This window comes from Ixodes scapularis, unplaced genomic scaffold (genome assembly GCF_016920785.2).
Source record: "Ixodes scapularis isolate PalLabHiFi unplaced genomic scaffold, ASM1692078v2 PGA_scaffold6__148_contigs__length_123643588, whole genome shotgun sequence".
In the NCBI taxonomy this organism is placed as follows: domain Eukaryota; kingdom Metazoa; phylum Arthropoda; class Arachnida; order Ixodida; family Ixodidae; genus Ixodes; species Ixodes scapularis.
In genome coordinates, this window is record NW_024609881.1 from 105840348 (window position 1) to 105858487 (window position 18140).

General features: G+C 44.6%; 1 protein-coding gene across 1 annotated transcript in view; it reads right to left on the reverse strand.

The window, feature by feature from the left end:
* Positions 1-1878: 1878 nt before the first annotated feature.
* LOC8033190 (putative phospholipase B-like 2) overlaps positions 1879-18140 on the reverse strand; it is a 31683-nt gene continuing 15421 nt past the window's right edge. Inside the window, exons 3-12 of the mRNA XM_029987344.4 lie at positions 14687-14933; positions 12402-12499; positions 9005-9222; positions 8279-8370; positions 7377-7534; positions 6796-6888; positions 5186-5257; positions 4685-4837; positions 3850-4009; positions 1879-2169 (exon numbers count right to left, since the gene is read on the reverse strand). Coding sequence (XP_029843204.2) covers positions 1996-2169; positions 3850-4009; positions 4685-4837; positions 5186-5257; positions 6796-6888; positions 7377-7534; positions 8279-8370; positions 9005-9222; positions 12402-12499; positions 14687-14933 — 1465 coding nt within the window. The 3' untranslated portion in view covers positions 1879-1995. The remainder of the gene's footprint in view (positions 2170-3849; positions 4010-4684; positions 4838-5185; positions 5258-6795; positions 6889-7376; positions 7535-8278; positions 8371-9004; positions 9223-12401; positions 12500-14686; positions 14934-18140) is intronic.

Here is an 18140-nt window from a genome sequence, read left to right on the forward strand (position 1 = left end):
GTACCATCTATGAGAAATTGTCGTTGATAACATCGACAAACGTTTTTCGAGCCAAAAAAAAAAATAGAACGAGCCGCGAACAAAATTTAAAATAAACGGTGTTCCGCGGTTGCCCGATATATGGCGCCAGTGTGTTTTCTCGTCGTAAATAATATCAAGAATTTTTAAAGGGATACTGCGACGAAGTTGTGGAGCATGTTTAATTGCCTGAATGTCAGCCCCGTTCTGGCCACACCACGGAGGCACCAATTTTTTGCTCAACCAAAAAACCAAAACATCATTTAAAAGGAATAAATTGAATGTCGTTACGTCGCTCTGAACTTAAAGGGAAGATGGGGCCCTTCTACATTTGAGAAAAAACGTTTGAATTGCGTTCATCTGGCCTTTAGAATAACAGATATCACAATTATATTTCAATGCGATGCGCCGGAGAGCCATAAGAGCAATTTGAAAATAGGGCTGAAGCCCCGCCTCCCTACCCTTAGCAAGCCAAAAGATCCGTCGATGACGTCACGTACAGCGACTGTCTTTTGCGTTTTTCTCGCGTTTAACAATACTTGCGCGGAAAATGGTTTTGGTATTCGGATTCACGAGGTAAAAATACACTAGAATTCACTTCTAACTCATTTTTTTCAAGAAGCTCCGCAGCTTCCCTTTAAAGACCGACGACCAGTTCCCGCTTTCCACTTTTCCCTCGCTTCCTCTTCTCTCCCTTCTACCCTGTCCACCGTTGCTTGTTTCCTCCTCACCGATGCTGAGGAGGATCTTCTGCCTTGCAGAATCTCGAGTTTGGTCGTCGGCCTTATAAAGCAGCGCCAAACCCACGGAGGTGCGGCGGCAAGCTGATAGCGCGCCAGCCCTGTCTAACCGGATTTCCCCTTTTCTCCCGGACTACTCTTGCGGGGAGCGGGGAGGACCAACCGAAAACGACCCGGTTGTGACGCGTGGACGACGCCAAGTGGCAGCGCGGATACTCCGGCCTCCAAGCAGCTTTACCCGTGCTGTACCAAGTGACGTCACGTCTGTGACGTCAATTGGTCCAGCTCCCGTGATGCACCGCACTCTTTGATGGCTGATCTTCGAGTGTTCGCTGGAATCGGTCCTTTGGAACGAAAACTATGGCCATCCGTTCAAAATACAAGCGTGCGATTTTCATTGGCAGATTGAGTTGATCATGTTTAACTTATTTTCTAAACGTGACAGGTATATCTTAAAAGGGCCGTAAAAGGAATTTCATGCTAGGACAAATTACTATAGTCTGGGATTTTACTAATAGCGTATCGTTTAGTGAGGAGAAATAAAAGTAGAAAGTCAAAAGCGTGCTTTTTGGTTCGAAAATGTGCAAACGTAGCCGACTATTTCGTTCCATTTTTTTTCTTCTAGAGATCTCTGCCTTCTCACTGTGACACATCCGAAGTATTCAAAGCACGTCACCCGGCCCCCAAAGCAAGCAAGCTGACAGTGCGACGGGACCTACGTGCTTGTCAGACCAATCAGCAAACTCCCAATCATCAACTGACCCGATTCTCTGCGGAAGGCTATGCGCGAGGAACCGCGATCACGTGGCAAAAGATACCAAATATGGCTGGCCCAGCAAGCACATAGCTTCCACAGCACTGCATGTTTCGGGGGAAGCAATTTTTGTCCGAATTTTGAGCGAAGGGCTAATCATCTAGGGGGAGAATGGCGACCTCCGGGTACACGAACGAGGGGTCCGAGCAAGAAGAGAGTTTTTCCTTTCCCCCCTCTTCAACTGTTTGATAACGCTGCGTGGTTTACAAGTTGAGGAGGGAAGCAAAGAAGAAAAAAGTAAAAAAATTGTTTCGATTCAGCATCCGTAAGCAGTCACAAGTGTATTAACCAGCCTTCCCGCCGTCGAAACAAACAAACAACACAATTTATTAAACAAAAATCACCATCTTCATTTTTCGCTTAGTTTCTTCTTGCGAATCTGCTTTTTCCGCGTCACGTGACCTATGACGATGTCCCCGAGGCCTACTTTCCCGAGCCCCACTTGTGGGTGAAGGGCGTGAACTGCCACAGGTCGGGCTGCCCGTCGTGGCGGTCCTTGAGACCCGACGTGCTCCACCGGAAAGGTGGAAGCGGGTCGTAGGTGGGGCCTCCGACGGCGGTGAACATCAGGTCCGCGAACAAGCTGCTGTTGGTCAGCTGGAGAGCGAGGAAGACATCGGGGCCCACGTCAACAACTTTTTTTCTATCGCTTATTAGTAAGAGTGTTGTGTTTTCGGATAAATCCGGAAAAAAAATGCGAAAAACACACGTAAAATGTTGGTCGATTCAGATTTATCCGGAAAACTTCGGGTTTCAAGGTCACGGTGATAACATTAAAAAGTAAAAAAGACTGCATTTTATTAAAAATTCCATAAGAACACAGGAGTAGTGCTCCTGCGGAGAGCGGACTAGTGACAAATGGAGGTTTATCTTTTCGCTGGCCAAGGTTCGTTCGGCGCAACGAGTCATGGTACATCTGGGTACAATGTGTGTGCTTCTTAGAGGAAGGATGGGGTAGTGTTTTTATAACAGTGATCGCTATGAACCCATATATTTAAATGGATAAGGAGGGCATGTGAAGCTTCCATGTTTCCCAGCGACTATGTATAGGAACTTAGTTTTTTCAAGTATCGATCTGTATTGAAGCATCACTTCTTTGCAATATTTGTCGTGGAATAGTTACTTTTGCTAATGGCAAAAGCGCGGATGCCAATGCGTCTACAGAAATATTGGTCAATTCACTTGCGTTCTGATGAATTTAGGTTATGTTTATGTCCGGACCTTGCTTTTTTTTTTCTGAATTTTGAAAAATATGAAACTGAGTAAAATTAATCGAGCCCCGAATTTCATAAAATTTGAAATTTTGCAAAAAAAGAAAAAAAATGCACTCCGGTAAATCCTTGATCTCTCGACGGAAAATTAACTCCGAAAAAAACCCTCCGAATTTCACCAGAAATAGGCAACACGGAATCCTACTTATCAGTGATCACTCGGTCTTAAAGTGCCCAGGCAGATGGCTGTGGACTCATGCGACCTGTCTGAGATTCTGTAGAGCAGAGCTAACAAAGGTAGCGTGATCGCACCGGTCAAAGAAAATAGCCGGAGCCCGAAAACACTCTTTCGCACAACGAACAAAAAGAAAAACTGGAGGATTCTCTCGCAAATTGTTTTAATACCAACACAGTACAGACAGGCGGTGCACATTACAACCAGTTAGTGTGCAGAACGCACAGTACAACCAGTTACTACAACGAACAAAAAAAAAGGAGCATTCTCTCGCAAATTGTTTTAATACCAACACGGCAGCGACAGGCGGTGCACATTCCAACCAGGTAGTGTGCAGAATCGCCGTCATCCCTGCCAATGGAGGTGACACCATGTGGTGGCATTGGGCGTGTTTACTCTCTTTCAAAACCTTGATACGCCACCCTTTGTTATATTCAATACATCCACCCTCCAACCTACTCTCTTTAAAGAAATACCTCTCTTAAATATTCCGTGCAATGCAATGAAAGTGCAAGCGCCTGATGGGGTGTTTAATGGTGGCACACGCGGAACGGTATACGTGACACCGTGCCATCATGGAACACTGACGTCGTGAGCGTCACGTGACAACGTGATGTGATACAACCGTGATAACATCACGTCACGTGCCATTTTGACGTCAAGGACACCGTGTCACGTCACATTACACTGTTACGTCGTGCTGTCAGACCGACACGAGCAAGGAAGGTTCGTGGAGGTTTCCATTTATAAAACTATCGCTTTTAAAAAATGCAATCATGAGCGCAGTGCCGCGATAGTGACAAGGAGCTAAGCCGGACGATCGAGACCAACCTTCATGTCGGTGGATCCGTGGGATCGGTGACCCAAGGCACCGAACGGGTACACTCCGTCGGCAGGGTTCAGGTCGCTCCTCGCCGAAATGGCGTTCTCGGCGCTGTACGGCGGCGTGCAATTGCAGGCGGACAACGGGTCCCTCGTGTAGTCGTTGTACCTGGCCGGACAAAAAAGGCCAAGGGTCATATATCTCCTAAGCACTGCAGGTGTATCGCCAGTGCAGCTCTGTTTTCTAACAGCTTCTAAACTACTTTTCTCGCCATGTAGAGCCGAAGCACTGAGCGTATCCAGAGCTGGTTTATTATATTTTTAGGTCCATACTGTAACGCAGAGTGATAACACTTATCCGGTGATCGCCGTTATTGCGCTCATTTAAGAACTAAGACAACAGAAACTTTTAGTTTTAGTTTTGTTTGCACGGTAACTGCAGAATCTTCCACAAGGCGAGCTAATGGTAACAGATTATGTACACCCGCCGGCAGTATGAAGGTGAACACCTTACCTGGTTCCTTGCCTGTTTTACGGCTTCCTAAAGCTATATTACCTCTCAACGTCTCAAATGGTACGTGGCGGGGGGGTCTAAACTTTGCGTTCTAGCCCTCTTCTGGAACAGAGCTTGTTCCAAAACTTGCAGGAGCGTCAAAAACAAGAAGAGGGCTGTTCACCTTCATATCGCTCACGGGTGTACATGTAATTAGTGTGTCTACCTTTTTCTTGTGTGAGACATGTGATACAAAAACGTGTGAAAAACATTCGTTTCTCACATGCTTTTTTTTTTTTACGCCTGTCCACTTGCTGGTCTGGGACCGCGCCGTGACCTAAGCAGTGGTACCTCATCAGCTTGATCATGGACTGCATGTCGACGACCTTGCCGTTGTCCCTCTTGAAGATGAGCGCCCTCGGAGTCTTGTCGTACGTAAACCAGTCGCCGAATTTCTCCACGCCCGATTGTCCTCCGCTCATGTTGAAGACAACCTCAGAGTACCTGTGTTAAATTAGGAGCGAAATTTGATAGGGTCAAGGAACAAACCATACATTTGGAGGATTATACTTCATAAACGTGCTCAGAAAAGAGTGTAGCTTTGATAAAATATGTGACTACCGAAACATTTGACGGACCTTTCCTTCAAGAGGTCATAAACTCATTATTGATACAACCAGTCAGTGACGTATAGGCAAAAGAAAATTTCAAGGTCAAGCCCTCTCCCACCTCCCCCCTCCCCCCTTAATCTTCAAAGTTCACAACCAACTCTCCCACACCCGAAAAATAATTCCTGGCTGGGCAAGCAGCTCAGTTACTCTTCGGCAAGCTCCAGCGGTGGTATATGCTTACGGGACGTTATAACTTGGCCAGTAGGTCTGCCTCCTCAGCACCTTTGTCAGATCTTCCTTGTAAATGTAGCCCCTGCGCATTGTAACATCATTGTCTCATAAAAGGGTCACAGTTAAATTGGACACTACGGCAACACCAGTCAATCTTAATTAAGCAGACAGATAACTGAGTTTCACGATCGGACTAGATTCACGATTCATTAACTTTTGCGTTAGCGTTACCATCCTGAGTTGTGAAGTAGTGTACATGGCTATGCTCCATTTGCATGGGGAATAGCCTGAAGAATTTTGCAACCCGGTTGACGTGCGAAGGCCAATATCTCTGCCTAAGAAGTAATATTGACTTGTCAGCAGGGTATCAACCGAATCGGAACCGAAAAATAAAAATAAAAAGATAACTTATATTTTTCTGCTAACCAAAATCGCATCAAAACGTTTTTTTTTGTTTTTTTTTCGTCTTTAAGCGAAATTGAAAAAAATAATCTTCACTGTTTTCGGTTCAAAGGGAAAAATTGCGCATCTGAAAGGTACATTGTAAAAAGCAGTGCAATGTGTATATATCTTAATTTTTGTGTTTTCGGGTTACGTTCTTGAGCCTTGGAAACTCAACTGAGTAACAAAAAAGAAAAACACGAAAAACTGTGTCTTTGAGAACTTTTGTTGTGACAAGCATTTATGCACCCAAACATATCTAGAGACATATGGCGGTGTTACGATTGTCACCTTACATTAGAGCTGATGTAGATGCCTCGTCTAGAATGCTAACATTGACGAAATAAACCGTAGTTAAAGCTAAGACGCCCTTACAGGAGAGGAGGCAGCGTATGATTGAGACCTTCATGGCTTGGCACAAGTAGACACTGGAATTCCTGCGACCCTGCTGAGGAACAAGTTTTTATCTAACATTTATTTTATCGGCTAAAAGGTGAGCCCATAAGAGGCTCATTGTTTTTCTTCCGCGCAATTTATGAACAGTTTTCAGCTCCGACCTTTTAGTATCAAACATTTTAATGCAAAAATAGTATATTTTTCACTTTATTTGTTCCTTTTAATAACATGCGAATACGAACAGGCATGAACCGCTATATTTCTTCACCCCGGAGCTAAACCGCATTTGAATCGTTTTCCCTGAAGCGAAACGAAAACCGGAACGAAAACATTTCGGTTCCAGTTCCACACCCTGCTTCTCGGTGAACAAGAAAATGCATGCGAAAATTTTAAAATGACATACTTTTGAAATATTCGCTTATTGTTTCGTTTTCGTAACCCTTTCAACATAAGCTTCAAACGAGCACTTTGTTTACGAGCAAGCCCGAGTTTGCCCGCACTGCGCTTGCGCAAAAACTTGATTCGCGAAAAAAATTAGGGAAGCGTCTGGGTGGATGCGCGCCGGCGCCAACAGCAGCGCCATCTATGCGGTGTGGCGTCGGAGCCGCGCTTTTGTGCAAAGCTAAGATATTTTATATTTAAATCGGGCACTCGATTTGCATACTTTTGGGTCTCAATAAGCCACGGCCGGATTTCTATTGTTCTCTAAATACGTAGCGCAAAATAACGTTTGATCATTCAATTCCCGCATTCGTTTGATGTGCATAGAGACTGCCAACTCACGGAAGCTGCTCCAGGACCCAGAGAAGCCCGTCCGGCAGAGGCTGGCCTGGAGTGAACTTCTTGTAGTCAACGACCATCCACTGGTTGTTGTACCTGAACGAGGAAATACCTTCTACATTGTAAACAAACGCCCACATAATGTGAAAAATCGCAAGCTCCCACAGACTGAAAAATGCTGCATCTATTATTTTTAGTCATTCTGCGACAGTTCGTTTTATAGACAACAAATGATGACGCGTTTTCAAAGAAGAACTTAGAGAACTTTAAGGGTAATTGTAAGCGACAATCGGATCTAAGCTTTAGAAGAACTATGATATATTAGGTAAATTATTAGAATATTGTATCAAACTTTCGTCTGGTAAATTTTTTGTCACAAGAGGGCAGTCGTCACGTAACGTAATAAGTCCTTTGTTTGGGTATTCCCCGAGTCTCATTTTACAAGTACACGTCAATCTTACGGTTTCTTGAACTTCGCTATACGATACTTCCACAGACACCCTGAACAACACACGGCATGCATGAAATTGGCGGATTTGTCTAAAACATCGGTTGTCGCGAATTGGCCTATGAACTAAACTCACGTTCCGCTGTTGTATCTGCTGAAGATGTCTGTCCACTCCTCACCCGACGTTGCCAGGCGGTTTGCGGCGATGTTGCGCACATACTCGAGGTTAGTCGTGGGTTTTATGTACCGGAACAGTGAAGAGTTGCCGTTCCCTGTGGTGGTTTCCATGGTAGCCTGAGAAAGATTTTGTCATAGACTGCTCAATAAATAAAGTGCAAATGCGGAGCTTATGAAATTATTAATAAAGCACTAAGATCAAACACGAAAGAACAATAGACGCTGTGTCACTTTGCCCTACTTACGCGTGTACAGCTCATCAAATGCCTTTCGTTTTCATTATTCGCCAAACGCTATTTTCAGAAGCGTCTTACATATATCATCACGCACCTATCATCAACTAAAAGTTAGGATTCCCCCATATTGCAGCGCAACTACTTTTGATGCCTCCCTTTTTACCCCAGACCTCCAATGATTGGAATCGCCTTCCCGCGGTCATATTTTTAATTATTAACACCGCTGATTTTAGGATTTGTTTGCTTACATATGATTCCTACACATTTTGTATGTTTGCCTTTTTATTATGCTTACTTTCATGTTTATGTTACAGTATCCACTCCTCTCTGTATTGCCTTTGGGCCCCGAGATAAAAAAAAAATGAAATGAAATAAAATCTATATTAGAATTTGAATACTATAGTATAGACGCGGTCGTGTTACGAAATGTGTCTCCCTTCTTCCGTCCCAGCTGAAAAAGTAACCATGGATAGATACGGTTAAAATTGCACTGCGCAATCAGAAAGTGCGCAACGTTTCTGGCGAGCAATGTATGCTTTGCCTATGGCTTTGCATGCTTAGTAGCAAAGAAGGTTTACGCAACGACCCGATAAGTGTTTCTCGGAATTGTAGGGACAGCACTCACGAGTCCAGAAGAAATCAGGTAGAAGTCGTCGCCAGAGAAAATTCTGCCTGGACTGGACGAGAAGGTAACAGTATGGCCTGGAATAAGTTCGCCTGCAAAAGATGAGACGGATGTACGTTGCAGATATCGCAAAAGTATTCACAATCACTATTTAGATTTATTTGAACTGCAATTGTGGTACCCTCAAAATCTACGTAATTATAATCAGTTTGTTTCACAGTCTTGAATGGTAGGTATCATTTGCCTAGTACTTTAACCTCGCAAAGTTGTCTTAAATATAATTATAATAATTTAAAAAATTATTATGCCATCGACTCCCGTGATGTGTGGGCCCTGGCGTGTGCTCGGACTTTTGAGTGTACGATCTTTATTCTAGATAAAAGTCTCTACTTGCATGAACATCTCTCCGAAGTGGAAGGCTGTCTTTTAGGTGGAATATCCTACCGCTGGCACCTGGGTGTCTTTGGACACATTTGAATCGGTTACTAACAGGTCACTATACTCGACCGCCTTCCTTGCAAGAAATACCATTCAATTACTATACACAGTACACCTTCTAAAATATAGAAGATACACCTTCTCCCACCCTCTCTCCCCCTAACTGCACGAGTCCATTTTTGAGCGAATTCGCTTTGGAGGACGAGCATATTAGACAATCAATCGCGTTACTTTTGTGTACAGTATAGGAGCTTTAATCGGTCTCAGAAGCAAGAGGGAGTTCCTTACTGGAACCGAAGGTAGAGTGGAACTTGAAGGAGTACTTCTTGAGGATGCGCAACATGCTCGCATACGTCGACCACGTGACCTGGGAGAAGTACAGGTCTTCGGCACCGGGGAGCACCTTGACCAGTGCCGAGCAGGAACCGCTGCCCGTCACCTTCCGCAGCACGGTCCTCTTCAGCGCGCCCTCGAGATCCTCCAAGTCGCCGTCCACGTTCAGAAGCCTGCGGCAATCACAGCGCCAATCGATTTACGCATTCCCTGCAGCCGATGCCCATTCATAGCTTTGCTCACAATCGCATCGAGAGATTAGCTTCCTTCGGAAGATCTCTGACGTTTGCAAATGCGGCCTCTTGGCGTCTCCATCTTGCTGCCGGTGTGGGCAGATCGCCTGATAGGCAAGCACTGCTGAGGCGTACCCACGGCCTCAGCAATGCTTGACTAGCAGACGATCTGTCCATACCAACAGCAAGATGGCGGCGCCCAGGGGCCGCACTTGTAAGCGTCTGTAGAGTCACTGACAGGCTTACGAAACACAGGGTGTGGAGAGACCCGTGCATCTAATTATTGTGGTGCAGCCAATGAGGCATTGGCCGATGAGAGCGCCGAATGACCAATCACGCAGCAGAACGCGGAAACAGAATATAATTCACGCCCTGCATTCCATATGCCGTGAGTTACTATGGACCAACTCAACTCTCTGAGGTCACGCCACTACGGTGGCGCTGCTGTCAGGGCCGCGCATGCGCAGATGCTTCGCCTCTTGCGAATCTGGTTTCTGCGCACGTGCAATATCCGCACCCGGTGTGCGCAAACGCGGGCTCCGTGTTGGTCGATAGTGGCCGCTGCTCTAGAAAGCAGGAAGGGCTACGGAAATAAGTTAGAACTTGCGACACGAAACCATTAACAGACCCCCCCCCCCCCCCCCCCCGCCCCCACCCCGGCCCATCCACTAAACATGGTTCATAGATTCACTGCTTCCCTGCAGCATGCACACGTGCTGAAAACATGCCCGAGTCTCCTATGCATTCCGAAAAATAAGTGGCGGGGTCCGATTAAGTAGCTTACTCAAGGATGGCCAATCCTATTTCGAAACTGCATACATGCAGTCGTGACGCTAAAGACGTTGGAGTTGAACCAATCACGTGCAAAAAGATTACCATAAAAAAGGTATGACCATTCACTATTCGCTTGAACCCTTCATCAGACCACATGTTTGGTTCTCGCGTACTAGTTGCGCGACAAAAGTGGCACGAGCATGACATTCGTGATTTTATTTATCCCTATTGTGATACCTAATACTAGACATTCCCTCTCTCGCAGTTTACTTTGATGCCCGGGTATTAAAGGGGCATAAATTGGCGACCATGTTTTTTTGATGGTCGCCCTTCAGTTACAAGAGAAAAACAGGATTCCCAGCGATTGCTTGTGAGCGCTATGCTTGCAATCAGGGATGGGCAAAATACATACAAATGTGTATCGAAATACAAATACAAAATACTTAGTCAAAAATGTATTTAATTACAAATCTAATTACATTTCCAAAAAAGCATTTAAATACAAGATACAAATACAACCAAATGTATTTGGTCTCCTCCAAATACTTTTCCAAATACATTCCTCAAAATTTGCGTCAGCGACTTCAGGGAACCTGCAACGGGTTTCTGAGTATCTCGTGTTAATTTTGCATCGCACACTCGGGAGTTAGTGTGCGAGGCTCTAGTAACGTAATAAAAATATAACCACAAAAAGATGTAATAAGCTTGACGTAATACGTGAAAAAAGTAAAGAGCTTCAAGCAGCTCTTTTTGTCGATTATTTTTTTGGTATAAACCAACAAATAACCGAGACGACCAAGACGCGGAGCACTAGCTAGAGAATTTTTCATTGTTGCAACTCGCATCAGTTACGAAAATCTGGATGACCCGCGCATTTAGAATGTTCCAGACAAAAATATGGATTGAAATCAGGCTGGAAAGCATCACAAGTTCTCACAGGCACTTATTTAGCCAGTCTGCCTGTGAACGTCGATTTCGTCACTATTCTTGCCCTGGACTAGCATCGTAATCACAAAGTCACTAAACGCTTGTGCTTGATTGAGGGACACTGCATTCGGTGCAGAGCGTAGTTTTCTTACTGCTCTGAACAGTGACAATAAATTTGAGAAATGTATTTTCATCCACAAAATTGTATTTAATTACAATTGTATTTGAAATACCCACGTTTTAGTATTTAAATACACACGTCAAATACATTACCCAATTTGTAATTAAATACAAATGAAAAATACACAAAGTATTTAAAATACGTATTTCAAATACTTGTATTTGAAATACTGCCCATCCCTGCTTGCAATGAAAGCTGCTCGCCAGACGAATTGATTGTCTGTCTTTCAACGCCTAACCCCGCTCTTTTTGTGTATGAGCGTGCCCAGACAGCTTCATCATGCGGTACAAATGCAGGTTTTTTTGTTTTTTGCTGTTGTTTGGCCATACAGATTATTTTATTTTAAAGCCGTTAATGTACACCAATGCTGCCTTTGCAGGAATAATAGGTCCGTGGGTACATAATATGGGGGGACGATCGGCACGATAAGCCGGTTAATTAACTAAAATGTGCTAATTAACTCTTTAATATGTAAAGGTAACCATATATGGTTACACGTCACCGATAACCCCCATATCAGTCAATTAAAAGCAAAAAGACATGGTGCATGTGGGAAGCACGGCATTGCGTAAAAGTTACCAGTCGTGAAACAGACGCAAGGCTGCGGGTACAAAAACGCGCCCACGCGGTTTTTCGTTTCTTTATCATCGGCGTTTTTGCAACCCCAGCTTTGCGCCTGTTGCGCGAACGGTAACTATAGCCCACTACCGTTCTTCACACAACCGCCAAGTCTTATCTAAACTTAACTGATTTAGTGTTTTTTTTGAGGACGCTCAAAAAGGTTCTATTGAAAGCATATATGTTTAGTATCTTTAATTGAAAAGTTCATTAGCAAATCTGTGTTAATTAGGGGCTTAATGTGACGATTAAGCCCCTACATTATGTCTCCTTGACCGTAAAACTTGCCTGAAAAGACCGCTTTAGTGTAGCTTGCACGGTTTTTTTACGACAAATCTGCAAAGCCTGATAAAACACCCCGCATATGTCCAGCTCCAGTGTCAAGTTCTCCTTTTCCATATGAAACTGGACACTAGTTGGACACTGCGGGTTCTTTTTCAGGCTGTGGCAACACAAACTTCATTAGTTCATGGAGAAACAAATTTTAATGAATGGGCGTATCTTTCATTTTAATTTTACCTGCAAAAATGCGGTTATTTCTTGCTGCATCGCGGGTCTGAACTATACTGGCGAAATTATGTAAAATAATCAGGGCCGATTCTTTTGTATGTCCACTTACAGGAGGTTTGTGACGTTAACGTAGGAGTAGCTTGGGAAGAACTTGGTGTGATTCAGACCGTCGTTCAGCCCAGCCAGCTGATTCAAGATCAAGTCAACCTGCGCAGAAGATGTTATGCAATCATTATATATCCTCTTTCAAGAAGGTTTCGATTTTCCGGACATGTGCAGTCTTGAAACAAAGCACGCCGTGATTCTAAAGACACTCAAATACAGACAGTGACATGGCCTCCTCACATTCGGTAAGGTTTTTCTTAGTTATATACAACCTATATACTGAAAACATTCGCCCTATTAAATCTGCATTTTTGTTTTCGCTAAATATATTGTAAAACCCTGGATGTTCCCAAGTCCTTAATTTTCGCGAAATTCGTGAATTGAAAAATTTGCGAAATTTAAGGGCTTACAAAACAAGGCTGAACGGATAGGCGGGACGCTGCAAAACCCAAACATCACTCATAGAGCGATATCTCTAACGGAACGCCGTATATTCAAAAAAAAAAAAAAATATTGCGCGATTGAACACGGCCGACGAGACGCAAGTCACATCACGATTGCCATTCCCCCTCTTCCTTGCTACGTCCCGTCGCCGAAGCGAGGACTAGAGAAGCGAGGCCGCTTTCCCTCATTCTCAAATTTTCCAGGAGGACAATGACGTCAAAGATCTCGCTTGATCGCGTCCTTCTTTTCCAAAAGTACGGCCATCCGTTTGAGACATCGATGTATGAGTGATGTTTTTGAGTTCATAAGGTCCCGTTCAACGCTTATACGATCTTATTTCGCGAAATATAAAAAATTTCGGTTCAATAACCCTTTAAGGGTTTTAACGCAGACAGACGTCTGGAATTCGCGAAATTTGGTGGCCGCGACTATGTCCTCTGTGACCAATTCGCGAAGAATTGAGGCTGCGAAAAAAAAAGGCTTTACAGAAATAGCGTTTAATTGTTTTTCTTGTGAAACAAATGAATACGGTGCTTAGCCCAAGATTGTTATCAAAATCTTTTATAAACAGACAAATCCTAATAGCAGTGGGAAATGCGCATGCAATATTAATAGTGATCCTTCCTTGTTGCTTGCGCCTGTCTGACCGGACGGGCACCCTCAGAAAGCATGCCCTCATTGATTAAACGACCGTGTCTGGGATTTTAGTTTCAATTAAAAGCGTTTACTAAACCCTCATCAAAACCGGGCGCCGTCTAGTAAATTCAGCCTCAATTATCCGCGTTTCCCACAGTGGGGGCTGGGCACGCACTCGAAGCACGCATGATTTTAGCACGCTGTTCGACGTAATCATACTTAAGCCTAAGTAATTGTAATTAGCGAGGTTTACCAAGGGGGCAGCGGGAATGGCACTGCGCTATCCGCAGTCCGAATCCTCTGCCCTCCGCCACGAGAAGGAAACGAGCGGGAGCGCAAGCAGCCCCGCTTCTGAATACTACATTCAAACTTGGCCTGATCATTATGAAGAAAACGGGAAGCACAAGAGCGTGTCGTGCGTGCAACGCATCCGAAAGCACGCAAAAGCTTTCCGTAAACAACCAGAACAAATCAAAAAGCACGGTTTATCCCAATGATCAGGACAGATTCGATTCTTTTTTAAAGCATTTTTGTTTTGTTTGTTTGTATAAGTTTATTTGAGACAGAACTTACAGAATGTCTCGGGGGACATGGCTAAAGGCACTTTGAAGTGCCTGACGGGGCCACGCCGCCCTTTTTGGCAACATGAAATGTATTTCCCGCTAAATGGAAATTTCTGTCACATGACCTAAGGACCAATTAAGTTTAGCTGCTTAATTTGGCGGGAAAATCGATGTCACGTGACGAAACCTGTACATCAACTGAATACGATATACATGAAAGGATAAAAAGATGTAAAAGACGGGGACGGAAACAGTGTCTTGCCCTCTGCTGTTTATCCATTCATGAATTCGTATCTAATTCACCAATACGCTTCTTCTCATCTAAAACCTCAATTCAGTTTCTCCGCTACATTTAATGGGAGAATTGATGCCCGTAACCTGACGTCACGAGAGCATATACACTAATTTAGTTTCCTATATTTAGCTGGAAATGGACGTCTCGTGAACTGTATCAAGACAGTTTTACTGATAAATTTAGCGGGGAAATTAATAAAAATATAGTTATTCTTGTTCACTTTTCGAAACGACTGTAACACCCTTCTAAACAAAATTAAACAATATCTCCCTAAAATACTGTATTTTATTTATTTTAGAACTTTGGGGAGAAAGTATGCTGTCAATTTTTCTTCTATAACGTTTCGCTTACCTGGTGCCAGTAGGGGTCCGTTTTGCGGTACTCTGCCGCCTGCTCGTTCATAAAGTCAAGGTTGGCGCTGAGAAAGTCGTACAGTCGCTTGCAGTACTCGACCTCCTTGTCGCAGTAGTCGCTCCACTGGTTGCTGAAGTGCTTGGCGATCAGGTCTTTGGTGAAGTAGGCTTCCAGGAAACCGGCGGCGTACGCCTGGTACTCATCGGGGAACACCTCGTTGGTATAGATCTCGAGGAAACCAAACCTGGGATGTTCGGAGAAATTATCGGAACCATCACCTCACTTAATAAAGAAATAAAATAATTCATGTTTATTTCCTTTCAAGTGTATGACGAAAGAAGAATGATGAAAAACGTTGCGATGCGGCTTGACGAGTCCTCGACCTTCCATCAATACGGAGTTCGGGTATAAGTTCTTGTCGTTATAGTGTGATCTTCATATTGATTAGAGATATATAAATATAGGAGGTATTCACTGGACGCCATATTGAAGGGCGATGTTTAGAGCGCATGCCCAGAACGAGCTCACATTAATAGCCTGCTAAGAGCGGCAACCTTGATGGTGCTAAATGCACGCTCCAAAAAAACTGCGGAAGCTTGCCGTCAGCACTCGCTCAGCAGCCGCGCACACATATATGGCCGCCAGTGAATACTCCCTATACAAACTGTCACAAAAGGAGCTTCGGGGAAAGAGCTTGTTTCTTCGGGTTTCGCATATCTACAATCTAAGAATTGCCTGCGCGTCTACTTACCCGCAGATTACTCAAAGAGCCAATCTCTGAGATCTACAAAATTAGATCAGTGAAAAATGAGGCTCAACATCCGTTTAAACCTGCGCTGTGGCGTTACGCAATGCAAGCATGACGCTTTGCACTGCGTAATCCCACAGCGCAGATTTCATTTTTAGGTATAAACAGAGGTTCCGCCTTATCATTCGCTGAGCTGATTTCGTAGATCGCAGAGATTGGCTCTTCGAGTGTTTTGAGGGTAAGTAGACACGCAGGCATTTCTTAAGCCTAGTTCACATGCAGCGGTTTTGGCCCTAGAGCGGCGCGATTTCTGCCGTCGCGGCGTTCTGGCCAGCACCAGCAATTGAGCGGCACGAGCGCCGCGACGGCAAGAATCGCGCCGCTTTAGGGCCAAAATCGCTGCATGTGAAACACGCTTTAGAGTGTAGTGAGATGTGCGAATCCTGATTCCTGAGGAAGTGAAGTTCTTTCAGAGAAGCACTGTTTGTGATGTGATGAATATGCACAAGACACACAAGATTCTTATATTCTTGAAGATTCTTGTATATTGTGAGCAGCGTGCCTGCCCACAGCGCCGAACTTGCCTCATATGGCCTCAGAGACAGGTAAAGACGAAGAAGTAGAAGAACGCCAGCCAGCCATGACCAGCCATCAGCCTTCACTCAGCCATCCCTCCATTATTTACTTTATTTTCATTCATTAAACATTTTTCTTATTCCCAAAGTCTCACATATGGCGCAGTCGACGCCCTCAACCTGCCTTCGCCACCTAAGCCTGCCTGCCCGCTTTCATCCGCGTAGCCGAACGCGAAGCCATTTTTAAGCCTACCGCCTCCCCTTTGCACATCGCCCGCCCAGAACAACGATGCCACTTATCAACTGGAGTAACGCTACATCCGAAGATCTCGCGACCCTGAGCGTTCAGTTTCTCAAAATAGAACTTCAACGCCGAAACCTTAGCACAATCGGAAACAAGGAAGAGCTTATTGACAGGCTTTTTACTGATGCCACCCAAAACCCGCCAAATGCACTAGCTCCTGCAACGCTATTCCCGACTATGCCAGCGTTTACCACAGACGAAGCTGAGAACATGCAGCGCATGGCCGCATTCCTTCACCAGAACATGGCTATAATGATGACGACGCTAGCCAATCAAGCGAACCAAGTGCACGTGACAACTCTGCCAGATCTATCAGCTTCGCTGCCCACTTTCAACGGAAGCGGCACTCCTACATTGAAGCACTGGATTGAAGAGCTTGAACGTACTCAACGCCTTGCAAGATGGGAAGACCCCACTCTTTTAGCCATCGCTCAAGGGAATCTACGTGGTGTCGCACAGGGTGTCGAACCGGAACCGAACCGAACCGAAAACCGGAACAGAACCGTTATTTTTAGCCGAACCGGAACTGAACCGAACCGAAATCTTCACCGCCATCTTGGAACTGAACCGGAACGGAACCGGAAAAAAATATAACGGTAACCGGTTCAAAACGGTTCACGGTATTTTTTTTTTGTTAATATTACAAATTTATTATTTGGGAATAAAAAATTGGCACGTGTATTCCTCTACGTATTGATCAAATCGTCACATACAGAACTGCAATGTATAATAAATCCTAGTTTTTTGCGGCGCTTTCTTATTGGCACTATGATTAGCCATGTGTCACATTGTCACGTGACGTCATGATGTCAAGACATGCTGTCAAGTAACGTCACATCACGTGACCCCGTGACGTCACGTGACTCACCGCGTTAAGTCGATTCGAATTGAGGACGTCGCTAGATCTATTAACGTTGTTCATACCGTGACGTCACATGACATCACAACTTCGCGCTGAGAGCCACGTGACACCATGATGTACCCGATTGTCATGATCCCGAGTCGAATGCTCTGGTTCATGACAACCAGTATCGCCAAACATACGGGTAACGGCTCGTGTTCAACTCAAAGATTATGATGGGCCCGAGTCCCACTAGAGCTAGAAACAGAAACCAACGAAAGCGACAAGCCTCAGACAGATGCAGCATGTTCGCGATGGTACCTTTATACGGCTTTGAGCTGTTCGGTGCTCGCGAAGTTAGCACGAGTGTTTACAAGCCTGCAAATGGTACCATCGTGTGCATGATACTCGTGTTTGAGCATAGCCTTCTTTATTCTACAAAGCCTGTCAAATCGCGAAATACTCTGGTTTAAGGCTAGCCGCTGTCGTTTGTTTCTGTTTGTCGCTTTAGTGGGGCTCGGGCATTATAGCCCAACTAAGATTATATCTGAAGATCAGCCCATGCTCTCTGCTTTGCCAACCCTGCGTATGACTATGATAAACACTGACGGTGTATATATTAGGATCAGATCACGTGGCTGATAGTTCTAATTGTGAGTTGAGGAGGGGAAAGCTGTTTCATTTCTTTCTTTCGACTGTCTGCCATTTCGCGGAGGGGCAAACTAATGGATGCTTTTGCAAGTTATCAACGTCAGGGATTACAAGTTAGCGGTATTTATTGAACTTAAGGGAAAAAAAATGCTGCACGACCCATTTTACATGTATGCACACCATTGAGGCTCCCAAACATGCTTTCGTTATTGCTGAACTGCCTCAGAAAGTTGTCCCGAGAATAGAAGTGTTAAAGGGTCTAAATGTGACGTATTAGTCCGACGTTACATGGAACTATTAGTGTGTACGGGTGGGATACCTGAAAAGAAAGA